At 48.3% G+C, this 23,907-nt stretch overlaps 1 protein-coding gene across 2 annotated transcripts in view; it reads left to right on the forward strand.

Moving 5' to 3' along the window:
• Positions 1–1,857: 1,857 nt before the first annotated feature.
• LOC135036325 (oocyte zinc finger protein XlCOF6-like) overlaps positions 1,858–23,907 on the forward strand; it is a 30,144-nt gene continuing 8,094 nt past the window's right edge. For both annotated transcript variants that reach the window (XM_063954426.1, XM_063954427.1), the window contains exons 1-4: positions 1,858–2,046; positions 3,819–3,897; positions 4,016–4,113; positions 11,777–12,449. In XM_063954426.1, coding sequence (XP_063810496.1) covers positions 3,864–3,897; positions 4,016–4,113; positions 11,777–12,449 — 805 coding nt within the window. In that variant the 5' untranslated portion in view covers positions 1,858–2,046; positions 3,819–3,863. The remainder of the gene's footprint in view (positions 2,047–3,818; positions 3,898–4,015; positions 4,114–11,776; positions 12,450–23,907) is intronic.

Consider the following 23,907-nt stretch of genomic DNA (forward strand, 5'->3'; position numbering starts at 1 on the left):
GACGTCACCACACGGCCAGGAACCTATTGCTGCTGCCTGACTGGTCTACAAGAAAATGGCCACCGGCCTCCTGCACTGAGGACTTTTATAGTTTTAATAATTATTGGGGGCGGAGCTGCGGGCGTGTTGTAGAGGGGAGGGGCCAATAACAAGGAAGCAGCCTTTGCCAATCATGCCCTACTTTCTGCCTGTGCGTTCCACCTTACTTCCGGACTGTGCGTTCCACGTACAGGAAGTGAGTTTTCATCGACTGCTGCAGCCTCCCAGTGTCCTTGGAAATCAGGTAATGGCGTCTTACTATACAGGGGGAGCAGCCTGTGGTGACCTGTTATTATTATTATACAGGGGGAGCAGTCTGTGGTGACTTGTTGTTATTACTATACAGGGGGAGCAGCCTGTGGTGACCTGTTATTATTATTATACAGGGGGAGCAGTCTGTGGTGACTTGTTGTTATTATTATTATACAGGGGGGAGCAGCCTTTGGTGTCCAGTTATTATTACTCTACAGGAGGAGCAGCCTATGGTGTCCTGTTATTATTACTATACAGGGGGAGCAGCCTGTGGTGTATTGTTATTATTACTATACAGGAGGAGCAGCCTATGGTGTCCTGTTATTATTACTATACAGGGGGAGCAGCCTGTGGTGTCCTGTTTTTATTATTATACAGGGGGAGCGGCATGTGGTGTCCTGTTATTATTATACAGGGGGAGCGACTTGTAGTGTCCTATTATATTTTTTCAGGGGGAGCAGCCTATTGTGTGATTTTATTATTAATATAAAGGGAGAGCAGAATGGGGTGTGTTGTTATTAGTGTTATACAGGGGGAGCAGGTTTTTGTGTATGGTTATTATTATACAGGGACAGCAGCTTGTGGTGTCCTGGTATTATTATTATACATTAGGAGTGGTGGTGATTTCCTACAATACAGGAGGAATGGTCTGTGGTGTCCTGCTTTTAAATACATTTGTTATTATTGTTATACTGGTGTGCAGCCTTTAGTGTCATTATTATTACTACAGGTTGAGTATCCCATATCCAAATATTCCGAAATACTGACTTTTTTGAGTGAGAGTGAGATAGTGAAACCTTTGTTTTTTTGATGGCTCAGTGTACACAAACTTTGTTCAATGCACAAAGTTATAAAACAATATTGGCTAAAATGTTCTGGCTGTGTGTATAAGGTGTATATGTAACATAAATGCATTCTGTGCTTAGACTTGGGTCCCATCACCATGATATCTCATTATAGTATGCAATTATTCCAAAATACGGAATAATCCGATATCCAAAATACCTCTGGTCCCAAGCATATTGGATAAGGGATACTGTGGGGATTGAAAATATTGCTCAAAATCTAGGATGTATTAAAGCAGAGACCATAATATCCCTGGCATGTGTATCAGATGATAATTGGAGCAGTATGAAGCAAATGTATATCAGACTCCTGGGAGTGTCACAGTGACATAACATATCTATAATAATAATACAGGAACATGACTGGGGAGGTGAGGGGGATCTGGGAGTATCACAGTGACGTCACTTATATCTATAGTAATAATACAGGGACATGACTGGGGAGGTGAGGGGGATCTGGGAGTATCACAGTGACGTCACTTATATCTATAGTAATAATACAGGGACATGACTGGGGAGGTGATGGGATCTGGGAGTGTCACTATGACATCACTTATATCTATAGTTATAATACAGAGATATCACTGGGGAGGTGAGGGGATCTGTGAGCATCACAGTGACATCACTTATATCTCTAGTAATAATACAGGGACGTGACTGGGGAAGAGAGGGGATCTGGGAGTATTTGCAGCGAAATTGATGTCTCCCCATTTCGCAGGGTTACACAGTAGTGAAGAAGATCTCTGGTGAGTGTGAGACACCCAGCAGCCATCCTCGTGTGTCAGGCGGACTAAGCAGGACCCACAGCCCCATCACAGTGCCTCCACCTCACTCACTAATACATGAGAGACACAGTGACCAGAAGATCCTGGAACTCACCAACAAGATCATTCAGCTGCTGACTGGAGAGGTGACTGCTGGGAATGGAACATTATACAGTAACACCAGGGGATGTGACTGGGTGATGACTGGAGAGGTGACTGCTGGGAATGGAACATTATACAGTAACACTGGGGGATGTGACTGGGTGATGACTGGAGAGGTGACTGCTGGGAATGGGACATTATACAGTAGCAACAGGTGATGTGTCTGGGTGATGACTGGAGAGGTGACTGCTGGGAATGGGGCATTATACAGTAACACCAGGGGATGTGACTGGGTGATGACTGGAGAGGTGACTGCTGGGAATGGAACATTATACAGTAACACCAGGGGATGTGTCTGGGTGATGACTGGAGAGGTGACTGCTGGGAATGAGACATTATACAGTAACACCAGGGGACGTGTCTGGGTGATGACTGGAGAGGTGACTGCTGGGAATGGAACATTATACAGTAACACTGGGGGATGTGACTGGGTGATGACTGGAGAGGTGACTGCTGGGAATGGGACATTATACAGTAGCAACAGGTGATGTGTCTGGGTGATGACTGGAGAGGTGACTGCTGGGAATGGGGCATTATACAGTAACACCAGGGGATGTGACTGGGTGATGACTGGAGAGGTGACTGCCGGGAGTGGAACATTATACAGTAACACCAGGGGATGTGACTGGGTGATGACTGGAGAGGTGACTGCTGGGAATGGAACATTATACAGTAACACCAGGGGATGTGTCTGGGTGATGACTGGAGAGGTGACTGCTGGGAATGGGACATTATACAGGAACACCAGGGGACGTGTCTGGGTGATGACTGGAGAGGTGACTGCTGAGAATGGGACATTATACAGTAACACTGGGGGATGTGTCTGGGTGATGACTGGAGAGGTGACTGCTGGGAATGGGACATTATACAGTAACACCGGGGACATGTCTGGGTGATGACTGGAGAGGTGACTGCTGGGAATGGGGCATTATACAGTAACACCAGGGGATGTGTCTGGGTGATGACTGGAGAGGTGGCTGCTGGGAATGGGGCATTATACAGTAACACCAGGGGATGTGTCTGGGTGATGACTGGAGAAGTGACTGCTGGGAATGGGGCATTATACAGTAACACCAGGGGATGTGTCTGGGTGATGACTGGAGAGGTGACTGCTGGGAATGGGGCATTATACAGTAACACTGGGGGATGTGTCAGGTTGATGACTGGAGAGGTGACTACTGGAAATGGGACATTATACAGTAACACCAGGGAATGTGTCTGGGTGATGACTGGAGAGGTGACTGCTGGGAATGGGGCATTATACAGTAACACCAGGGAATGTGCCTGGGTGATGACTGGAGAGGTGACTGCTGGGAATGGGACATTATACAGTAACACCAGGGGACGTGACTGGGTGATGACTGGAGAGGTGACTGCTGGGAATGGGACATTATACAGTAACACCGGGGGACGTGTCTGGGTGATGACTGGAGAGGTGACTGCTGGGAATTGGGCATTATACAGTAACACCGGTGATGTGTCTGGGTGATGACTGGAGAGGTGACTGCTGGGAATGGGGCATTATACAGTAACACCAGGGGATGTGTCTGGGTGATGACTGGAGAGGTGACTGCTGGGAATGGGGCATTATACAGTAACACCAGGGGATGTGTCTGGGTGATGACTGGAGAGGTGACTGCTGGGAATGGGACACTATACAGTAACACCAGGGGTCGTGTCTGGGTGATGACTGTATCACTGTGTGTGTCAGGTTCCTATGAGGTGTCAGGATGTCACTGTCTATGTCTCCATGCAGGAGGAGGAGTATATAGAGGAACACAGGGGTCTGTACAAGGACGTGATGATGGAGAATCACCGGCCCCTCACATCACTGGGTAAGAGGAGACTGTCATGTATTGTACAGGGGAGAGCAGGTATGGGGCCCCCTATATACACACATCATCTGATAATCACATATATACACTGTACTCAGTCACTGTGTGTCTCCTACAGATGGGCCCAGTAACAGAGATACCCCAGAGAGATGTCCCTGTCCTCTGTATTCCCAGGATTGTACAGAGGAGAATCACAGGATCCCACAGGAGGATCAGGTAGGTGGGCTATGGGTTCTCCCCAATAAACCTAAGTGACTGTCACTATATGATCTGTAGAGGAGCTGTGTGACTTATACACTGATATTATACTGTTTCACCTCCGTTTAATCACTATGTAAATGCCATTGGATTTTCTGCAGCGGGATACACTGGGCTCCACAAGGATTAACATCGGGTGTAGAGTAGGATCTTGATCCGAGGCACCAACAGGCTCAAAGCTTTTGACTGTTCCCAAGATGCTCAGTGCCGCCTCCTCTATAGCCCCGCCTCCTCTATAGCCCCGCCTCCTCTATAGCCCCGCCTCCGTGCACAGGAGCTCAGTCAGTAAGTTGGTGTCTTGCAGTAAGCAGGCACATAACAGGGGTGCTGCATTAGGCAGCCTATTGATGGGTTTATTGTAAAGGAAAAGACTGAAGATTCTTCTGACAGAGTAACAGGGCTGCAGCCGGCAACATCTCACAGACGTCCCTGACTGCAGCTCCATCACTTCCAGCGGCGCTGTATACTCCCGCGCCCTAATTGCCGGGTCACTGCAGCGGAGGCTCCGGTTCTTTCACAACATCAGTCACACACTCGCCGCCGTCCTCCCGGATCGTGGGGCCGCAGGTACGGGGGAGGTAAGGGGTCTCTCTGGCCGCACTTTACCGCGATCCAGTGATCTAGTAAAGGGTATTTCACTCAGCGGGCTATTCCTATATTGCTGTACCTGAGGGACTAAGTGTATCAGATTTCTTTCTGTATAATATAGGATTGTATCACAAGATATAGTTGCTGTGTATTTTTCCTTGTGATTTATAGTCACCATATTGATTTATATCTCTTGAACTCCCGGTTTGTGCTGTCATAGTCACATCACCAAGTGTTCTTGCTGGGTATATTCCTGCTACACCTTGTGACTGTTGATTTAAAAGGAAGGAAGGACCAGACAGGAGGCATACTTACACCTTGACAAAGACCCCAGTTAGGGGAAGAAACGCGTTGGTGGTGGAGGAGGCGACCCGATCTTTGCCACACAGGAGAACTGCCGAAAGCTCTGACGATCCTTGAGGGGGGATACCGTGGGATTATTTGTTCTGAGCGTGATTTGAACTGTCTACACCACAGTTCAGATTATACTGGTAATTATCCGCTGTTAACTATTGACGGGAAAGCCACCTCCCTAAAAAGGAACTATATTATGCCATGCACTGCACTTTTATGTTCATCATAGAACCAGTTTACTTGTTGTCTGTCTATTTGTGTATATTAAAACGATGTTACACTATATACTTTCCATTTTTTTCTTTTTGCATACCTTGTATATCCTAAACGGAAAGGGTTAATGCGAATGAGCCACCTAATACCCTGATTTATACCCTAATGGGGGCTGTGCATAGGCCAACCATTGCAGCAACTTGGGCTGCTGAAGCTGTTGAGGCGTGGGCTCAGGAGCTTGAGGCGGAACTGCCTTCCATGCTCCACAATGTCTCTCGTATATTACCACGGCTTCTCTATACCTTAAGGAGGTGGCCTCCGATGCCAGGGTGCTCGAGACCAAGGCTGCTACTACGTCTGTCTTGGCAAGACTTATCCTTTGGTTGAGATTCTGGTCGGTGGATGTGGATTCCAAGAAAACCCTGGAGGTGCTTCCTTTCAAGGGAGACATTCTCTTCGGAGAAGACCTCAATAAGATTGTGGCTGATCTGGCTACTGCTAAAACTGCTTGCCTACCTAGTACGACTCCTTCCGCACAGAAGGCTAAAAGTACTTTCCCTCTGCCCTTTCGTCCTCCAGGAAAAGCAAAAGGTCAGGTGTACCCAAAGCAAGCTCGTGCTTCCAGACCTGCCAAGCCCAGACCGAAGAGTGCCTGGGCCGCCCATCAGCCTGCTTCCATAACTGAAAAGCCTGCCACATGATGGGGCGGGCCTCCCACTGGGGGATCCCAAGGTGGGGGGCCGACTTCTAGCTTTTGCCCAGGAATGGTTGCAGACCACTTCGGATAACTGGGAAAGGGAAGTCGTCACTCGAGGTTACGCCATACCCTTCAAGAATCTTCCCCCTCATTGATTTTGTTTGACAGATGCGCCTCTGGATCCGGCAAAAGCAAACACTTTGTATTCGGTGGTGCGCTCCCTCCTGTCCACCGGAGTGGTGATACAGGTGCCTCTAGCTCAAAGGGGCAACGGGTACTATTCAACGCTGTTCCTAGTCCCGAAACCGGACGGGTCCTCACGGCCCATTCTCAATCTGAAGTCCTTAAACAAGCATGTGCGGGTCTCCAAGTTTCGTATGGAAACTCTGCACTCTATTGGGGTTCACTACGGTATGCCGGCGGCCGGGATCCCGGCGGCGGTATACTGTGCGCCGGGATCCCGACAGCCGGCATACTGAAGACAACCCCTCTATTGTTCTGGCCTTGGAGCCTGGGGACTTTATGGTCTCCCTGGACATACAGGATGCCTTCCTGCATATTCCTATTGCGGTATCTCATCAGCAGTACCTGAGGTTTGCGGTGGGCAACCTACATTACCAATTTCGGGTGTTACCCTTTGGTTTGACAACGGCTCCCCAAGTTTTCACCAAAGTTATGGCGGTCATGACAGCTTCACTCTGCCGTCAAGGGGTCAAGATCCTGCCGTATTTGGATGAATTTTTGATCCTGGCGAATTCCCCAGATCTTCTCCTGTGTCATCTCGATCTGACGGTCCAGTGCATGAAAGCCCACAGGTGGCTGATCAACTGGAAGAAATCCTCCCTGGTTCCTGCTCGGAGTATGGTACACCTGGGAGCGTTATTGGACACTCACAACCAGCGGTTGTTCCTGTCTCAGAAGAAAGTCCTGAAACTTCAAGACAGGATTCAATGCTTCCTATCACGTCCGCAAGTGTTGATTCATTCGGCAGTGCAAGTGCTAGGTCTCATGGTGTCGGCTTTCGACATGGTGGAGTATGCTCAATTCCATACTCGCCCTCTGCAGAATTTGATTCTGTCAAAGTGGGACGGCCTGCCTCACTGGATCAGGTTTCACATGATCTCCTTGTCTCCGGGGGTCCGCCTGTCACTGAGCTGGTGGCTCCAGGACCAATGGTTGTGCAGGGGCCGTTCCTTCTGGATATCCAACTAGGTCCTGCTAACGACGGATGCCAGTCTAAGAGGTTGGGGAGCAGTGTTGGAACAGCACTCTCTTCAGGGTCAGTGGACCAAGGAGGAGTCTCTACTCCCGATAAATATTCTGGAACTGCGGGCAGTGTTCAATGCATTGACAATGGCCCAGCATCTCATACAGAACAGACCTGTTGAAGTACAATCGGACGCCACCACGGTGGCGTACAGCAATCAGGGCTGCACTCGAAGCCGCATGCCATTGAGGGAAGTATCACAGATTCTTCAGTGTGTGGAACGTCATCTGCCAGCCATATCGGCAGTGTTCATTCTGGGGGTCCTAAACTGGGAAGCAAACTTTCTCATTCGTCAGGACGTACATGCCAGAGAGTGAAGCCTCCATCAAGAAGTGTTTCAACTCCTCGTGGACAAGTGGGGCCTTCCAGATGTGGACCTGATGGCATTTCAACACAATCACAAGGTTCTGGTCTTCAGAGCAAGGACAAGGAATGCTCAAGCTGCGCTCGTGGACGTTCTTTCAATACCATGGAACTTTCAGCTACCGTATGTGTTCCCTCCGGTGTCACTCGTGCCCAGAGCAATACAGAAGTTCAAGTAAGAAGGCGGAAACCTGCTTCTGGTTGCTCTAGCGTGGCCCAGATGGCACTGGTTCTCCGATCTACTGGGTCTCTCGTGGGATCGTCCCCTTCTACTTCCACAACGACTGGACCTCCTCGTTCAGGATCCTTGTGTTTACCAGGATTTGGCCTGTCTGTCTTCGACAGCGTGGCTCTTGAAGCTTTCGTCCTGAGGGCCAAGGGTTTTTCTGAGGTGGTCGTTCAAACTGTGTTGAAGGCCCGTAAGCCGGCTTCTGCTCGGAACTACCATAGGGTCTGGAATGCTTACTTCACTTGGTGTGCGTCTCATAATCATGACGTTTTCAAATTTAGTGCGGCCAAACTATTGGCCTTTCTACAACAGGTCCTGGACTTAGGCCTGCGTCTAGCCTCTCTCAAGGTTCAAATCTCTGCCATCCCTCAAGGTTCACATCTCTGCTTTGTTGGTTTGGTTTCAGAGAAAGATAGCTACCCTACCAGATGTCCATACATTCTCTCAGGGTGTGCTGCGGATTCAGCCTCCATATGTGCCACCTGTGGCCCCTTGGTTTTGGAGGCCTTGCAGGAGTCTCCGTTGAGCCTCTTGCCTCTGCTGACCTTAAGTGGCTGTCCCTTAAGGTCCTCTTCTTGCTGGCGATTGTTTCAGATAGAAGGGTATCGGACTTGGGTGCCTTATCCTGTAAGTCTCCCTATTTCATTTTTCACTGTGACCGGCCGGGTTATTTGCCTATGGTGGTGTCTTCCTTCCACCTTAACCAGGAGATTGTGGTTCCGGCTTTTAATTCTCCTGAGTTGTCTTCCAAAGAGCGGTCTTTGGATGTGGTACGGGGTCTCCGTATCTATGTGAAGAGAACTGCCTCTTTTAGGAAATCTGATTCTCTTTTTGTGTTGTTTGGTTTTCACAAACGTGGCTGGCCTGTTTCCAAGCAGACTTTGGCCAGGTGGATTAGAATGGTGATTGTAAATGCTTATGTACAGGCTGGTCGTCCGGTTCCTGCTACTATTAAAGCCCATTCTACTCGGTCGGTTGGACCTTCTTGGGCGGCCCACCATGGTGCGACCCTTGAACAGTTTTGCAAGGCGGCAACGTGGTTCTCTGGGAACACGTTTATAAGGTTCTATGCTTTCGATTCTACCGCCTCCCAGGATGCTTCCTTTGGACACCGGGCTCTTGTGCCCACTACAGTGCTTCCCTCACATAAGGAACTGCTTTAGGACATCCCCGATGTTAATCCTTGTGGAGCCCAGTGTATCCCGCAGCAGAAAACAAGATTCATGGTAAGAACTTACCGTTGTTAAATTTGTTTCTGCGAGATACACTGGGCTCCGCAAGGCGCCCACCCTGACACACTTAGCTTCTTTGGGTTGGTATTGGCATAGCCGCTGTCACCCTTTCCTGTGGTGAGTGTGCGGTGTACTTGGCTACGAGCGATTGTCGTCTCTGATACCTGCTACTGCATTGAGCTGATTAACAAAACTGAGCTCCTGTGCACGGAGGCGGGGCATATAGAGGAGGCGGCGCAGTGCATCTTGGGAACAGTCAAAAGCTTTAAGCCTGTTGGTGCCCCGGATCAAGATCCTACTCTACACCCGATGTTATCCTTGTGGAGCCCAGTGTACCGCGCAGAAAGAGATTTAACAACGGTAAGTTCTTACCATAAATCTCGTTATTTCTCTGACGTCCTAGTGGATGCTGGGAACTCCGAAAGGACCATGGGGAATAGCGGCTCCGCAGGAGACTGGGCACAACTAAAGAAAGCTTTAGGTCACCTGGTGTGCACTGGCTCCTCCCACTATGACCCTCCTCCAAGCCTCAGTTAGATTTCTGTGCCCGGCCGAGCTGTGCGCCATTGCTCCTCATACACACTTCACACTCCGGTCACTGAGGGTGCAGGGCGCTGGGGGGGGGGGGCGCCCTGAGCAGCAATAAAAACACCTTGGCTGGCAAATATATCACAATATATAGCCCCAGAGGCTATATATGTGATAAATACCCCTGCCAGAATCCATAAAAAAGCGGGAGAAAAGTCTGCGAAAAAGGGGCGGAGCTATCTCCCTCAGCACACTGGCGCCATTTTTCCCTCACAGCTCCGCTGGAGGGAAGCTCCCTGGCTCTCCCCTGAGAGATATTGCGCCAGGTCAAGGGACCCTCAGGCGATAGCTGTGGACGCTCTAGTGACACCGTGGGTGTACCAGTCAAGTTATGTGTTCCCTCCTCTGCCTCTCATACTAAAGGTACTGAGAATAATAAGAAAACGAGGAGTAAGAACAATACTCGTGGTTCCGGATTGGCCAAGACGAGCGTGGTACACGGAACTTCAAGAGATGATCTCAGAGGACCCATGGCCTCTGCCGCTCAGACAGGACCTGCTGCTGCAGGGTCCCTGTCTGTTCCTAGACTTACCGCGGCTGCGTTTGACGGCATGGCGGTTGACCGCCGGATCCTAAAGGAAAAGGGCATTCCGGAGGAAGTCATTCCTACACTGATTAAAGCCAGGAAAGATGTAACTGCAAAACATTATCACCGCATATGGCGGAAATATGTTGCTTGGTGTGAGGCCAGAAAGGCCCCAACAGAGGAATTTCAACTGGGTCGATTTCTGCACTTCCTACAGGCAGGAGTGACTATGGGCCTGAAATTAGGCTCCATTAAGGTACAGATCTCGGCTCTGTCGATTTTCTTCCAGAAGGAACTAGCTTCACTACCTGAAGTTCAGACATTTGTAAAAGGAGTGCTGCATATTCAGCCCCCGTTTGTGCCTCCAGTGGCACCTTGGGATCTCAACGTGGTGTTGAGTTTCCTAAAATCACATTGGTTTGAGCCACTAAAAACCGTGGATCTAAAATATCTCACGTGGAAAGTGGTCATGTTATTGGCCTTGGCTTCGGCCAGGCGTGTATCAGAATTGGCGGCTTTGTCATGTAAAAGCCCTTATCTGATTTTCCATATGGATAGGGCGGAATTGAGGACTCGTCCCCAGTTTCTCCCTAAGGTGGTATCAGCCTTTCACTTGAACCAACCTATTGTAGTGCCTGCGGCTACTAGAGACTTGGAGGATACCACGTTACTGGACGTAGTCAGGGCCTTGAAAAGTTATGTTTCCAGGACTACTGGAGTCAGGAAAACTGACTCGCTATTTATCCTGTATGCACCCAACAAGATGGGTGCTCCTGCTTCTAAGCAGACTATTGCTCGCTGGATTTGTAGCACAATTCAGCTGGCGCATACTGCGGCTGGACTGCCGCATCCTAAATCAGTAAAAGCCCATTCCACAAGGAAGGTGGGTTCATCTTGGGCGGCTGCCCGAGGGGTTTCGGCTTTACAACTTTGCCGAGCTGCTACTTGGTCAGGGGCAAACACGTTTGCAAAATTCTACAAATCTCTCATTCGGTGCTGCAGAGTCATCCGCACTCTCCCACCCATTTGGGAGCTTTGGTATAATCCCCATGGTCCTTTCGGAGTTCCCAGCATCCACTAGGACGTCAGCGAAAATAAGATTTTACTCACCGGTAAATCTATTTCTTGTAGTCCGTAGTGGATGCTGGGCGCCCATCCCAAGTGCGGATTGTCTGCAATGCTTGTACATAGTTATTGTTAACTAAAGGGTTATTGTTGAGCCATCTGTTGAGAGGCTCAGTTGTGTTTCATACTGTTAAACTGGGTATAGTATCACGAGTTATACGGTGTGATTGGTGTGACTGGTATGAGTCTTACCCGGGATTCAAAATCCTTCCTTATTATGTCAGCTCTTCTGGGCACAGTATCCTAACTGAGGCTTGTAGGAGGGTCATAGTGGGAGGAGCCAGTGCACACCAGGTGACCTAAAGCTTTCTTTAGTTGTGCCCAGTCTCCTGCGGAGCCGCTATTCCCCATGGTCCTTTCGGAGTTCCCAGCATCCACTACGGACTACGAGAAATAGATTTACCGGTGAGTAAAATCTTATTTTTTTTGGGTTATTTAGGTAGAACGTCTGTCTGATATTAAGGCAGAAGATATAGATGAAGAAGAAGAGATGTATGTGACGGATATAAAGGCAGAAGATATAGAGGAAGAAGAAGAGACGTATGTGACTGAAATAAAGGCAGAAGATATAGATGAAGAAGAAGAGATGTATGTGACGGATATAAAGGCAGAAGATATAGAGGAAGAAGAAGAGACGTATGTGACTGAAATAAAGGCAGAAGATATAGAGGGAGAAGAAGAGATGTATGTGACTGATATAAAGGCAGAAGATATAGAGGAAGAAGAAGAGACGTATGTGACTGAAATAAAGGCAGAAGATATAGAGGGAGAAGAAGAGACGTATGTGACTGATATAAAGGCAGAAGATATAGCGGGAGAAGAAGACATGTATGTGTCTGATATAAAGGCAGAAGATATAGAGGGAGAAGAAGAGACGTATGTGACTGATATAAAGGCAGAAGATATAGCGGGAGAAGAAGACACGTATGTGTCTGATATAAAGGCAGAAGATATAGATGGAGAAGAAGAGACGTATGTGACTGATATGAAGGCAGAAGATATAGCGGGAGAAGAAGAGACGTATGTGACTGATATGAAGGGAGAAGAAGAGACGTATGTGAGGGGTGATCAGCAGTGTAAGGAGGAGGAGATGCCTACAGATATCAGCACAGGTGAGTAATAAACACTTATTACAGAAGTCACATATTCTCATTGCTCAGTCACTACAGCAATCTCTTATCCTACACCCTCCTCCGCCATCAGCCCTGTTCTCAGTTGGGTGTTTCTAACACAAGGCTATCCATGACAAATATCACATGTAGAGAGTTATTACACACAACACTATAATGTTATTAAAAGTAACAAGCAGAAGTTTATTATTAGTGATTATATATAATGTGTATATATGTATGTATATAATTAGTATTATTTTTTGTGGAGTGTCTAATTTATATGCATTTTGTTAGATGATGCAGGTATGAAATATTTCCTGCTATACAGTAGACCTGAGCTCACCAAATACAATTCGTATAAGATTCAGAAATAAAATGAAATTTGAATCTAGGACTTCAAGTAAAACAGATTAAAAGCTTATCACAAGTACATATCTGTATAATCATAAGACAAGCGTTTTGCACTTGTTGTCACCCTTGCATGGGCAGGCTTGCTCTTATCCACTCCAATTCACTCTAAATACAAATTGTGTATTCCCAACGCGTTTCATCAATAGTGACTTCTTCAGGGGTGTTTTCTGTTAAAGGCTTTATCCTCAAATATCAATTGTGTAGACTTGAAATAATTGTGTAAACTTCAGACTGTAATTGTGGACTTGTTCATGATGAACACATTCCTAATTACTTGTGAATAGTTTCTGCTCTATGTTGTGGACTTGTTCATGATGAACACATTCCTAATTACTTGTGAATAGTTTCTGCTCTATGCAGGTTTGAGGTTAGGACTTTAGGGAATGTAATGGTCAGATCCAATATTGCTCAATCTAAGGTCTCCAGTAGCCTTACTATATATATAAATGTGTCTTGCACTCACTATATTAACTAACAATAATAAACAGTGGAGTTTTAATTCATGTATTGCTCAGTGCATTTAAGTCTTCAGCTCCCGACAAGGAACCCCACTATACTGCAGGCCCTACTCTATTGCTCAAAACAATTACCATAAAAACAGCTATCACATTAGTGTTAAACTTAAGGTATGCTCTCAGCGGTGTAACAGTGGCTGAAAGGCTTGGATTGTTTTTCAGAGCACCAGTCTGATGTACCACATCTCACGTGGCCCTCCAATTCACCAGATCTGGGACTGTGGGACTGTTTGGCTGGGTCCGGCATTGTACTGTTGGTGCAGTTCCTGATGTGTTTGTAACGATTGGTGGTTGCTAGGCGCCCTAAATGCCTGTGGTCCCGATTTGTCGTGATCTACTTTCACGACCACTGTTCCGCCGCTGAGATTCTTGGTGTCCATTCTTCTTCCACTGTAGATGGATACTACTCACTGTCTACAAGGGATCACCAACAAACAAATGCCGGTCTCTGCCAAAACCAATGGCTCCCTTATGTGTTGTTGAACTTTATTTTTATATATTTATATATCTATATCTATAAAATATTTTTTTTTTTGGGGGGGGGGGGGGGGGGGGGTTAAGCGGCACTCCTCAAGAAGACCTGAAGTAAATATTAAAGAATCAATAGCCGGTGCCCTCCAAACCAGGCTGCATGAGTTGGTGCAACGTAATATAGAATCCATACAAGGCAGCACTCAGAATAAATAGACCGGGCAGGTTTAGTGTACCAACGTTTCAATGCTCTGTTTGTGGCATTTTCATCAGAGTGCAGAACAAAAAGAGACATACAACCACTCACCTAATATACCCTGTGGAACCATCCATGTCGCCGTCCGTCGCACGCTCCAGTGCATCAAAGTGACGTCATCTGACACACGCTACTTCTGGAGACACGGAGAGAACCTCATCTACATGACCTAACAACACCGATCAAATTCTATCCTCTTAGATATATATATCTTTTCTCCGCCAGGGTCCACAGGTTATCCACAGGATAACATTGGGATATGAAGACGTGACAGCGGATTTGTACCAAACGGTCAAAGCTTTCGGCCTCCCAGCATGCAACGTGCCTGTCCATATATCCCCACCTCCTGGCTCAGGCAAATCAGTTTTTTGTTTGGTGTGGCAGGAGCCGGACCATGGTCAGGGGGTTGCTGTTTTTTAGTAACCATGAGCTTTCTTATTTTTTTTTTAGTATTACTGTTTTGTTTTTTTGTGATCTTTCTAAAAAGCGTCTTAGATGCACCTCAGAGTCGCTCCAACAACTCCCCGCCGGGTCGCGACAACGCTTACCCACGTGTACAGTGTAGTTTCGGCGGACGTCTGTGTAGAATGTACTAGCAAGCAGCGAGGAAGGCACAGGTTCTGGTGAACCTTCATGGGCTACTTTGCAGACATTATCTAATGTAGCTCAGCAGTTTATACCAGCTCCTATACCAGTGATAGGTTTCCCTATTAACCCTTACATGCAACATTCATTCTGAAGTTTATACACCTAGGGAATTGTCAGCCTCTCAAAAAAGCAGGCTGAAACGCTAGTGGTAAGTAAATCACATAGACATGATACATCTTCACAGTCTACACATGTTTTAGATGAGGATTCGTTGGAGGATGAGGACTCATTGCACTTCAGAAGGTCTCAGCTCAGTGGACATATCATCTGAGCTAATTAGTGCTATGTAAGCCATTCTATCCTTAGAAGAGGCAGCAGAGTAGGCAACTGTGTTTAAACATCCCAAAACAGCTGATGGAAATTATGGGTTACGCCCAGTAGGAAGTTAGAATTCCAAGAAATGGAATTTTAATTATCCTTGTCCAGCTGGGGACTGTTAAAAAAAAAAAAAAAGGGAGGTGGCTCCCAAAGTAGATTCGCAGGTCTTAGATTGGAACAAAACTCTACATTACTTTTGTTTTCAACATTAATAAATTATGTCACGGGGTGTGTGGCCTGACTGGAAAGGCAGCTCCTGCTTATATTGGTCCTTTCTGCCTTTTACAGCTGTCCTATGGGCTCTTTCTGGCCCCTCTGATTGTTTTGACACTCTGGTGTGTAGGCTGCGGACCCGGGGAGCCATTCATTTGGCTTTTGCAAGTTGCGGCCTACAACCAGATTCGAAGCTGCGGACTGAAGTTGTGCAGTGATCCCACCACGGACCGGACCTCAGCGAGGTAGCGCTGCTACTCACCGAGGATTGTGCGCCCTGTCCACTCTTGTGCCTAGCCATGCTGTTGGAGTCGTGTGGAGTGGCTGACTGGGGAACAGCGGTGGCATCGGCTGGAGACACGGAGCGGAGCTGCTATCCCGGCATCTGATGCAGCGCATACTACGGGGATTGGTGGCCCCAGCAGGGATGCATTGGGTTAGTCAGCTCACCAGCCCGCAGCCTGCCTTCTACTGTCAGGCCGTTGGAACCCGTAGTCGTGGCAGTGGGGAATACACGGAGCGCTTGCCTATCATCACTCCAGCGTGTCCCAGCATCTCCTCCTCTCCTCCTAATTTATGGTGCTACGGGGGAATCTGGCAGAGCTGTGAATTATAGAGGACATACATGTGGGGTTCCTATGCAGCCAGATACGCTACCCTGTGCCACTGCATCCTAGTACCCTCTCCTCTCCTGCCTTATTACTGACCTGGTTCACCCGCCATAGCCGAACAGTTTCTTCTGATCTAGGCTTCCCTGCCAGAAGTGGCCATCTTGAAAACTGGCTATATAGCCACATGCCCTCCTGAAACCAGCCGCTTCTCTGGGAGCTACAGACACTGACAGCCCATGATCAGTGCCCTTCACTACAGCCTCAGTGATTTCCGGCAGGGACTTCTGTCGCTGCGGCCCTACCTGGGCAGTAAGTGGTCGCCTGGACTGCTTTTATTATTATTATTGCCTGGCCTCCACTCCTGCTCTGTCGACTCCCTCTGATGGCTCCTGTGCGACAATGCCCCCAATTCTGACACACATCTGGCAGAAGCCAAGGCCAATAACGTGACCGCCTTTCAAGTAAGAAACTTTACGTCCACCTCCTGTAAAAGTTCGAACCAATCCGATTGCAGGAACTGCAGCACCACATTAAGATCCCAAGGTGTCATAGGAGGCACAAAGGGTGGTTGGATGTGCAGAACTTTCAAGAAAGTCTAAACCTCAGGGATAGCAGCCAATTGTTGCTGGAAGAAAATAGACAAGGCCGAAATCTGGACATTGATTGAGCCCAAGCATAGGCCAACATCCACACCTGCTTGCAGAAAGAGGAGAAAATGTCCAGTTGAAACTCCACCGTAGGAAACTTCTTGGATTTACACCAGGACACATACTTTTTTCAAATCCGATGGTAATGCTTAGACATTACCCCTTCCTAGCTTGGATCAGAGTAGGAATAACCTTATTTGGATGGCCCTTCCGGGCTAAGATCTGGCGTTCAACCTCCATGCCGTCAAACGTAGCCTTGGTACGTCTTGATAGGCAAACGGCCCCTGCAGTAGAAGGTCTTCGTGAAGAGGAAGAGGCCTCGGATCATCTAGCAGTAATGCCAGAAGATCCGCGTACCAAGGCCGCCTTGGCCAGTCCAGAGCGATGAGGATCGCTGGAACTCTTGATCTTTTTATTAGTTTGAGAATCCTTGGGATGAGTGGAAGTGGAGGGAACACATACACTGACTGGAACACCCTTGGAGTCACTGCCTGTGGGTCTCGTGACCTGGAACAGTACCTCTGAAGCTTCCTGTTGAGGCGAGAGGCAATCATGTCTATCTGAGGTACATCCCATCGGCGTGTTACCTCTGTGAATACCTCCAGGTGGAGGCCCCATTCTTCTGGATGGAGATCGTGTCTGCTGAGGAAGTCCGCTTCCCAGTTGTCCACTCCCTGAATGAAGATCGCTGACAGCGCCAGCGCATGTCTTTCTGTCCAGAGGAGGATTCTTGTTACCTCTGACATTGCAGCCCTGCTCTTCGTTCCACCCTGCTTGTTTATGTAGGGCACCGTTGTGACGTTGTCCGACTAAACCTGAATGGCTCGATCTTGCAGAAGATGAGCCACTTGTAGAAGGCCATTGTATATGGCCCTTAGTTCCAGAATGTTTATTGGAAAGACCGATTCCTGGCTTGACCACTTTCCTTGGAAGGTTTCCCCCTGGGTGACTACTCCCCAACCTTTGAGGCTTGCATCCGTGGTTAGAAGAATCCAATTCTGAATCCCGAACCTGCGGCCCTCGAGCAGGTGAGAAATTTGCAGCCACCAGAGTAGTGAAATTCTGGCTTTCGGCGACAGGCATATCCGCCGGTGCATGTGAATATGCGATCCTGACCACTTGTCTAGGAGATCCAGCTGGAAGAACGGTGCATGGGATCTACTGTATTGTAGAGCCTTGTAGGAGGCTACCATCTTCCCCAGAAGGCGAATGCACTGATGAACCGATACCCGGGGGGGGGCTGGGGTTTCAAGACATCCCGGACCATTGATTGGATCACCAATGCTTTTTCCTCCGGTAGAGACACCCTCTGCATTTCTGTGTTGAGTATCATCCCCAGGAAGGGCAGTCTCCTTGTTGGTTCCAAATGTGACTTTGGAAGGTTCAGAATCCACCCATGATCCCAGAGTACTTGAGTTGAGAGCGCAATACTCTGCAACAGCTTCTCCTTGGAAGATGCCTCTATCAGCAGATCATCCAGATATGGAATTATGTTCACTCCCTGTTTGCGTAGGAGGAGCATCATCTCCGCCATGACCTTGGTGAACACCCTCGGTTCTGTGGAGAGGCCAAATGGCAACGTCTGGAACTGATAGTGACAGTCCTGTAGTGCAAACCGTAGATAAGCCTGGTGAGGTGGCCAGATCGGAATGTGATAGTACGCATCCTTGATATCCAGGGATACTAGGATTTCCCCCTCCTCCAGACCTGAGATCACCGCTCTCAGAGACTCCATCTTGAATTGGAAAACCCTCAAGTTAGCGGTTCAACGACTTCAGGTTCAATATAGGCCTTACCGAACCGTCCGGTTTTGGTACCACAAACAGGTTTGAGTAATAACCCTTAGTTTTTGGGTGAGGTGGAACTGGAACAATGACATTTGTTTGTGCCAGTTTTTGAATGGCTTCCTGTAGGATAGCACTTTCTGTCAGTGAAGTTGGTAAGCCTGATTTGAAGAATCTGTGAGGTGGGAGTTCCTGAAACTCCAGTATGTACCCCTGGCTAACAATATCTGTCACCCAGGGGTCTAGACATGATGATGCCCAGACGTAACTGAAATCTTTTAGTCTCGCTCCCACCTGCCTGATCTCCAGGCTGAGAGGTCCACCGTCATGCTTAATGTTTGGAGGAAGCAGAACCTGGTTTCTGTTCCTGGGAACCTGTTGGTGCAGGTTTTTTGGATCTTCCCCGACCTCGTTTAAAGAAGGTGGGAGGCGGTTTGGATTTTTAAAATTTTGCGGTCCAAGAGGACTGCAGTGTAGGTGTAGGTGTAGGATAAGATTTCCTAGCTGGGGCTGCTGTGGAGGGAAGAAATGTCAACTTACCCGCAGTCATCATGGAAATCCACGCATCCAATGCATCCCCAAATAGTGCCTGTCCTGTGAATGGCAGGTTCTCCACACTTTTCTTGGATTCTGCATCCGCAGTCCATTGGCGTATCTGGAGTCCTCTGCGTGCCGAGACAGCTATGGAAGTAACAGGCCAATATCCTTCATGGCCTCCACCATGAAACCTGCAGAATCCTGTATGTGACGTAAAAATATGTCTATGTCACTCCTATCCATAGTATCTAAGTCCTCTTAGGTGCCTGATCACTTTACTATGGCTTTAGGAATCCATGCACAAGCAATAGTGGGCCTTAAAGCCACGCCTGTAGCTGTGTATAGTGATTTGAGCGTAGTCTCAGTCTTGCGATCAGCTGGCTCCTTTCAGGCGGTTGAAGCAGGGACAGGTAAAACCACCTTTTTAGACATCCTAGATACTGAAGCGTTTACTGTAAGTGGGTTTTCCCACTTCTTCCTATCCTCTTCAGGGAAAGGGAAAGCAATGAGAATTCTTTTAGGGATCTGGAATTTTCTCTGGGTTTTCCCAGGATTTTTTAAACAAGGAGTTTAACTCCTTAGAAGCAGGGAAGGTAAGCGAGGACTCTGCAGCACAGGACACAGAGTCCTTAGACAAGGTAATGTGGATATACACACACACACACACACACACACACACACACACACAGGAAAATGTCAGATACAGTTTCCCCCAGAGTACCTTCAGAGAGTCATAGAGTATAAGGAGCCAGCCACACAGCGCCCCTGTAGGCAGTTATTATGATAAAAGCCCGGCGCTGACTAACTCACCTTAATAGGGAGGGCAGCGCTCCCTGTCAGTGTCCTAGTTCCTATGATCTGCAGGGAGAAAATAAGAATTTACTTACCGATAATTCTATTTCTCGTAGTCCGTAGTGGATGCTGGGACTTCCTTAAGGACCATGGGGATAGCGGCTCCGCAGGAGACTGGGCACATCTAAAGAAAGCTTTAGGACTATCTGGTGTGCACTGGCTCCTCCCCCCATGACCCTCCTCTAAGCCTCAGTTAGGATACTGTGCCCGGACGAGCGTACACAATAAGGAAGGATTTTGAATCCCGGGTAAGACTCATACCAGCCACACCAATCACACCGTACAACTAGTGATCTGAACCCAGTTAACAGTATGATAACAGAGGAGCCTCTGAAAAGATGGCTCACTACAGCAATAACCCGATTTTTGTAACAATAACTATGTACCAGTATTGCAGACAATCCGCACTTGGGATGGGCGCCCAGCATCCACTACGGACTACGAGAAATAGAATTATCGGTAAGTAAATTCTTATTTTCTCTGACGTCCTAAGTGGATGCTGGGGACTCCGTAAGGACCATGGGGATTATACCAAAGCTCCCAAACGGGCGGGAGAGTGCGGATGACTCTGCAGCACCGAATGAGAGAACTCCAGGTCCTCCTCAGCCAGGGTATCGAATTTGTAAAATTTTGCAAACGTGTTTGCCCCTGACCAAGTAGCTGCTCGGCAAAGTTGTAAAGCCGAGACCCCTCGGGCAGCCGCCCAAGATGAGCCCACTTTCCTTGTGGAATGGGCTTTAACAGATTTTGACTGTGGCAGTCCTGCCACAGAATGCGCAAGCTGAATTGTACTACAAATCCAACGAGCAATAGACTGCTTAGAAGCAGGAGCACCCAGCTTGTTGGGTGCATACAGGATAAACAGCGAGTCAGATTTTCTGACTCCAGCCGTCCTGGAAACATATTTTCAGGGCCCTGACTACGTCCAGTAACTTGGAGTCCTCCAAGTCCCTAGTAGCCGCAGGTACCACAATAGGTTGGTTCATGTGAAACGCTGAAACCACCTTAGGGAGAAATTGAGGACGAGTCCTCAATTCTGCCCTGTCTGAATGAAAAATTAGGTAAGGGCTTTTATATGATAAAGCCGCCAATTCTGAGACACGCCTGGCTGAAGCCAGGGCTAACAGCATTACCACTTTCCATGTGAGATATTTCAAGTCCACAGTGGTGAGTGGTTCAAACCAATGTGATTTTAGGAACCCTAAAACTACATTGAGATCCCAAGGTGCCACTGGTGGCACAAAAGGAGGCTGTATATGCAGCACCCCCTTGACAAACGTCTGAACTTCAGGCACTGAAGCCAGTTCTTTCTGGAAGAAGATCGACAGGGCCGAAATTTGAACCTTAATGGATCCTAATTTTAGGCCCATAGACAGTCCTGCTTGCAGGAAATGTAAGAAACGACCCAGTTGAAATTCCTCTGTGGGGGCCTTCTTGGCCTCACACCACGCAACATATTTTCGCCAAATGCGGTGATAATGTTTCGCGGTTACATCCTTCCTGGCTTTAATCAGGGTAGGGATGACTTCATCTGGAATGCCTTTTTCCATCAGGATCCGGCGTTCAACCGCCATGCCGTCAAACGCAGCCGCGGTAAGTCTTGGAACAGACAAGGTCCCTGCTGGAGCAGGTCCTTTCTTAGAGGTAGAGGCCACGGATCCTCCGTGAGTATCTCTTGCAGTTCCGGGTACCAAGTTCTTGGCCAATCCGGAGCCACGAGTATAGTTCTTACTCCTCTCTTTCTTATGATTCTCAGTACTTTCGGTATGAGAGGCAGAGGAGGGAACACATACACCGACTGGTACACCCACGGTGTTACCAGAGCGTCCACTGCTATTGCCTGAGGGTCCCTTGACCTTGCGCAATATCTGTCCAGTTTTTGTTGAGACGGGACGCCATCATGTCCACCTTTGGTTTTTCCCAATGGTTTACAATCAGTTGGAAGACTTCTGGGTGAAGTCCCCACTCCCCCGGGTGGAGGTCGTGTCTGCTGAGGAAGTCTGCTTCCCAGTTGTCCACTCCCGGAATGAACACTGCTGACAGTGCTACCACATGATTTTCCGCCCAGCGGAGAATCCTTGCAGCTTCTGCCATTGCCCTCCTGCTTCTTGTGCCGCCCTGTCTGTTGACGTGGGCGACTGCCGTGATGTTGTCCGATTGGATCAATACCGACTGACCCTGAAGCAGAGGCCTTGCTTGACTTAGGGCATTGTAAATGGCCCTTAGTTCCAGGATATTTATGTGAAGAGACGTTTCCATGCTTGACCACAAGCCCTGGAAATTTCTTCCCTGTGTGACTGCTCCCCAGCCTCTCAGGCTGGCATCCGTGGTCACCAGCATCCAATCCTGAATGCCGTATCTGCGGCCCTCTAGAAGATGAGCACTCTGTAACCACCACAGGAGAGACACCCTTGTCCTTGGAGATAGGGTTATCCGCTGATGCATCTGAAGATGCGATCCGGACCATTTGTCCAGCAGATCCCATTGAAAAGTTCTTGCATGGAATCTTCCGAATGGAATCGCTTCGTAAGAAGCCACCATTTTTCCCAGGACTCTCGTGCATTGATGCACTGACACTTGGCCTGGTTTTAGGAGGTTCCTGACTAGCTCGGATAACTCCCTGGCCTTCTCCTCCGGGAGAAACACCTTTTTCTGGACTGTGTCCAGAATCATCCCTAGGAACAGTAGACGTGTTGTTGGAATCAGCTGTGATTTTGGGATATTTAGAATCCACCCGTGCTGGCGTAGCACTACCTGAGATAGTGCTACTCCGACCTCTAACTGCTCCCTGGACCTTGCCCTTATCAGGAGATCGTCCAAGTAAGGGATAATTAAGACGCCTTTTCTTCGAAGAAGAATCATAATTTCGGCCATTACCTTGGTAAAGACCCGGGGTGCCGTGGACAATCCAAACGGCAGCGTCTGAAACTGATAATGACAGTTTTGTACCACAAACCTGAGGTACCCTTGGTGAGAAGGGTAGATTGGGACATGGAGATAAGCATCTTTGATGTCTAGAGATACCATAAAGTCCCCTTCTTCCAGGTTCGCTATCACTGCTCTGAGTGACTCCATCTTGAATTTGAACCTTTTTATGTAAGTGTTCAAAGATTTTAGATTTAAAATTGGTCTCACCGAGCCGTCCGGCTTCGGTACCACAAACAGCGTGGAATAATACCCCTTTCCCTGTTGTAGGAGGGGTACCTTGATTATCACCTGCTGGGAATACAGCTTGTGAATAGCTTCCAATACTGCCTCCCTGTCGGAGGGAGACGTTGGTAGAGCAGACTTCAGGAACCGGCGAGGGGGAGACGTCTCGAATTCCAATTTGTACCCCTGTGATACTACCTGCAGAATCCAGGGGTCCACTTGCGAGTGAGCCCACTGCGCGCTGAAATTTTTGAGACGGGCCCCCACCGTGCCTGAGTCCGCTTGTAAAGCCGCAGCGTCATGCTTAAGACTTGGCAGAAGCAGGGGAGGGCTTCTGCTCCTGGGAGGAGGCTGTCTGATGCAGTCTTTTTCCTCTTCCTCTGCCCCGGGGCAGAAATGAGTGGCCTTTTGCTCGCTTGTTCTTATGGGAACGAAAGGACTGAGTTTGAAAAGACGGTGTCTTTTTCTGCTGGAAGGTGACCTGGGGTAAAAAGGTGAACTTTCCAGCCGTTGCCGTGGCCACCAGGTCCGATAGACCGACCCCAAATAACTCCTCCCCTTTATACGGCAATACTTCCATATGTCGTTTGGAATCCGCATCACCTGACCACTGTCGCGTCCATAACGCTCTTCTGGCAGAAATGGACATAGCACTCACTCTCGATGCCAGGGTGCAAATATCCCTCTGTGCATCTCGCATATATAGTAATGCATCTTTCAAATGCTCTATAGTTAATAATATACTGTCCCTATCCAGGGTATCAATATTTTCAGTCAGGAAATCCGACCACGCCACTCCAGCGCTGCACATCCAGGCTGAGGCGATTGCAGGTCGCAGTATAACACCAGTATGTGTGTATATACCTTTTAGGATATTTTCCAGCCTTCTGTCAGCTGGTTCTTTGAGGGCGGCCGTATCAGGAGACGGTAACGCTACTTGTTTTGATAAACGTGTGAGCGCCTTATCTACCCTATGGGGTGTTTCCTAACGCGCCCTAACTTCTGGCGGGAAAGGATATAGTGCCAATAATTTATTAGAAATTTG

Source organism: Pseudophryne corroboree, unplaced genomic scaffold (assembly GCF_028390025.1).
Source record: "Pseudophryne corroboree isolate aPseCor3 unplaced genomic scaffold, aPseCor3.hap2 scaffold_641, whole genome shotgun sequence".
Lineage (NCBI taxonomy): Eukaryota > Metazoa > Chordata > Amphibia > Anura > Myobatrachidae > Pseudophryne > Pseudophryne corroboree.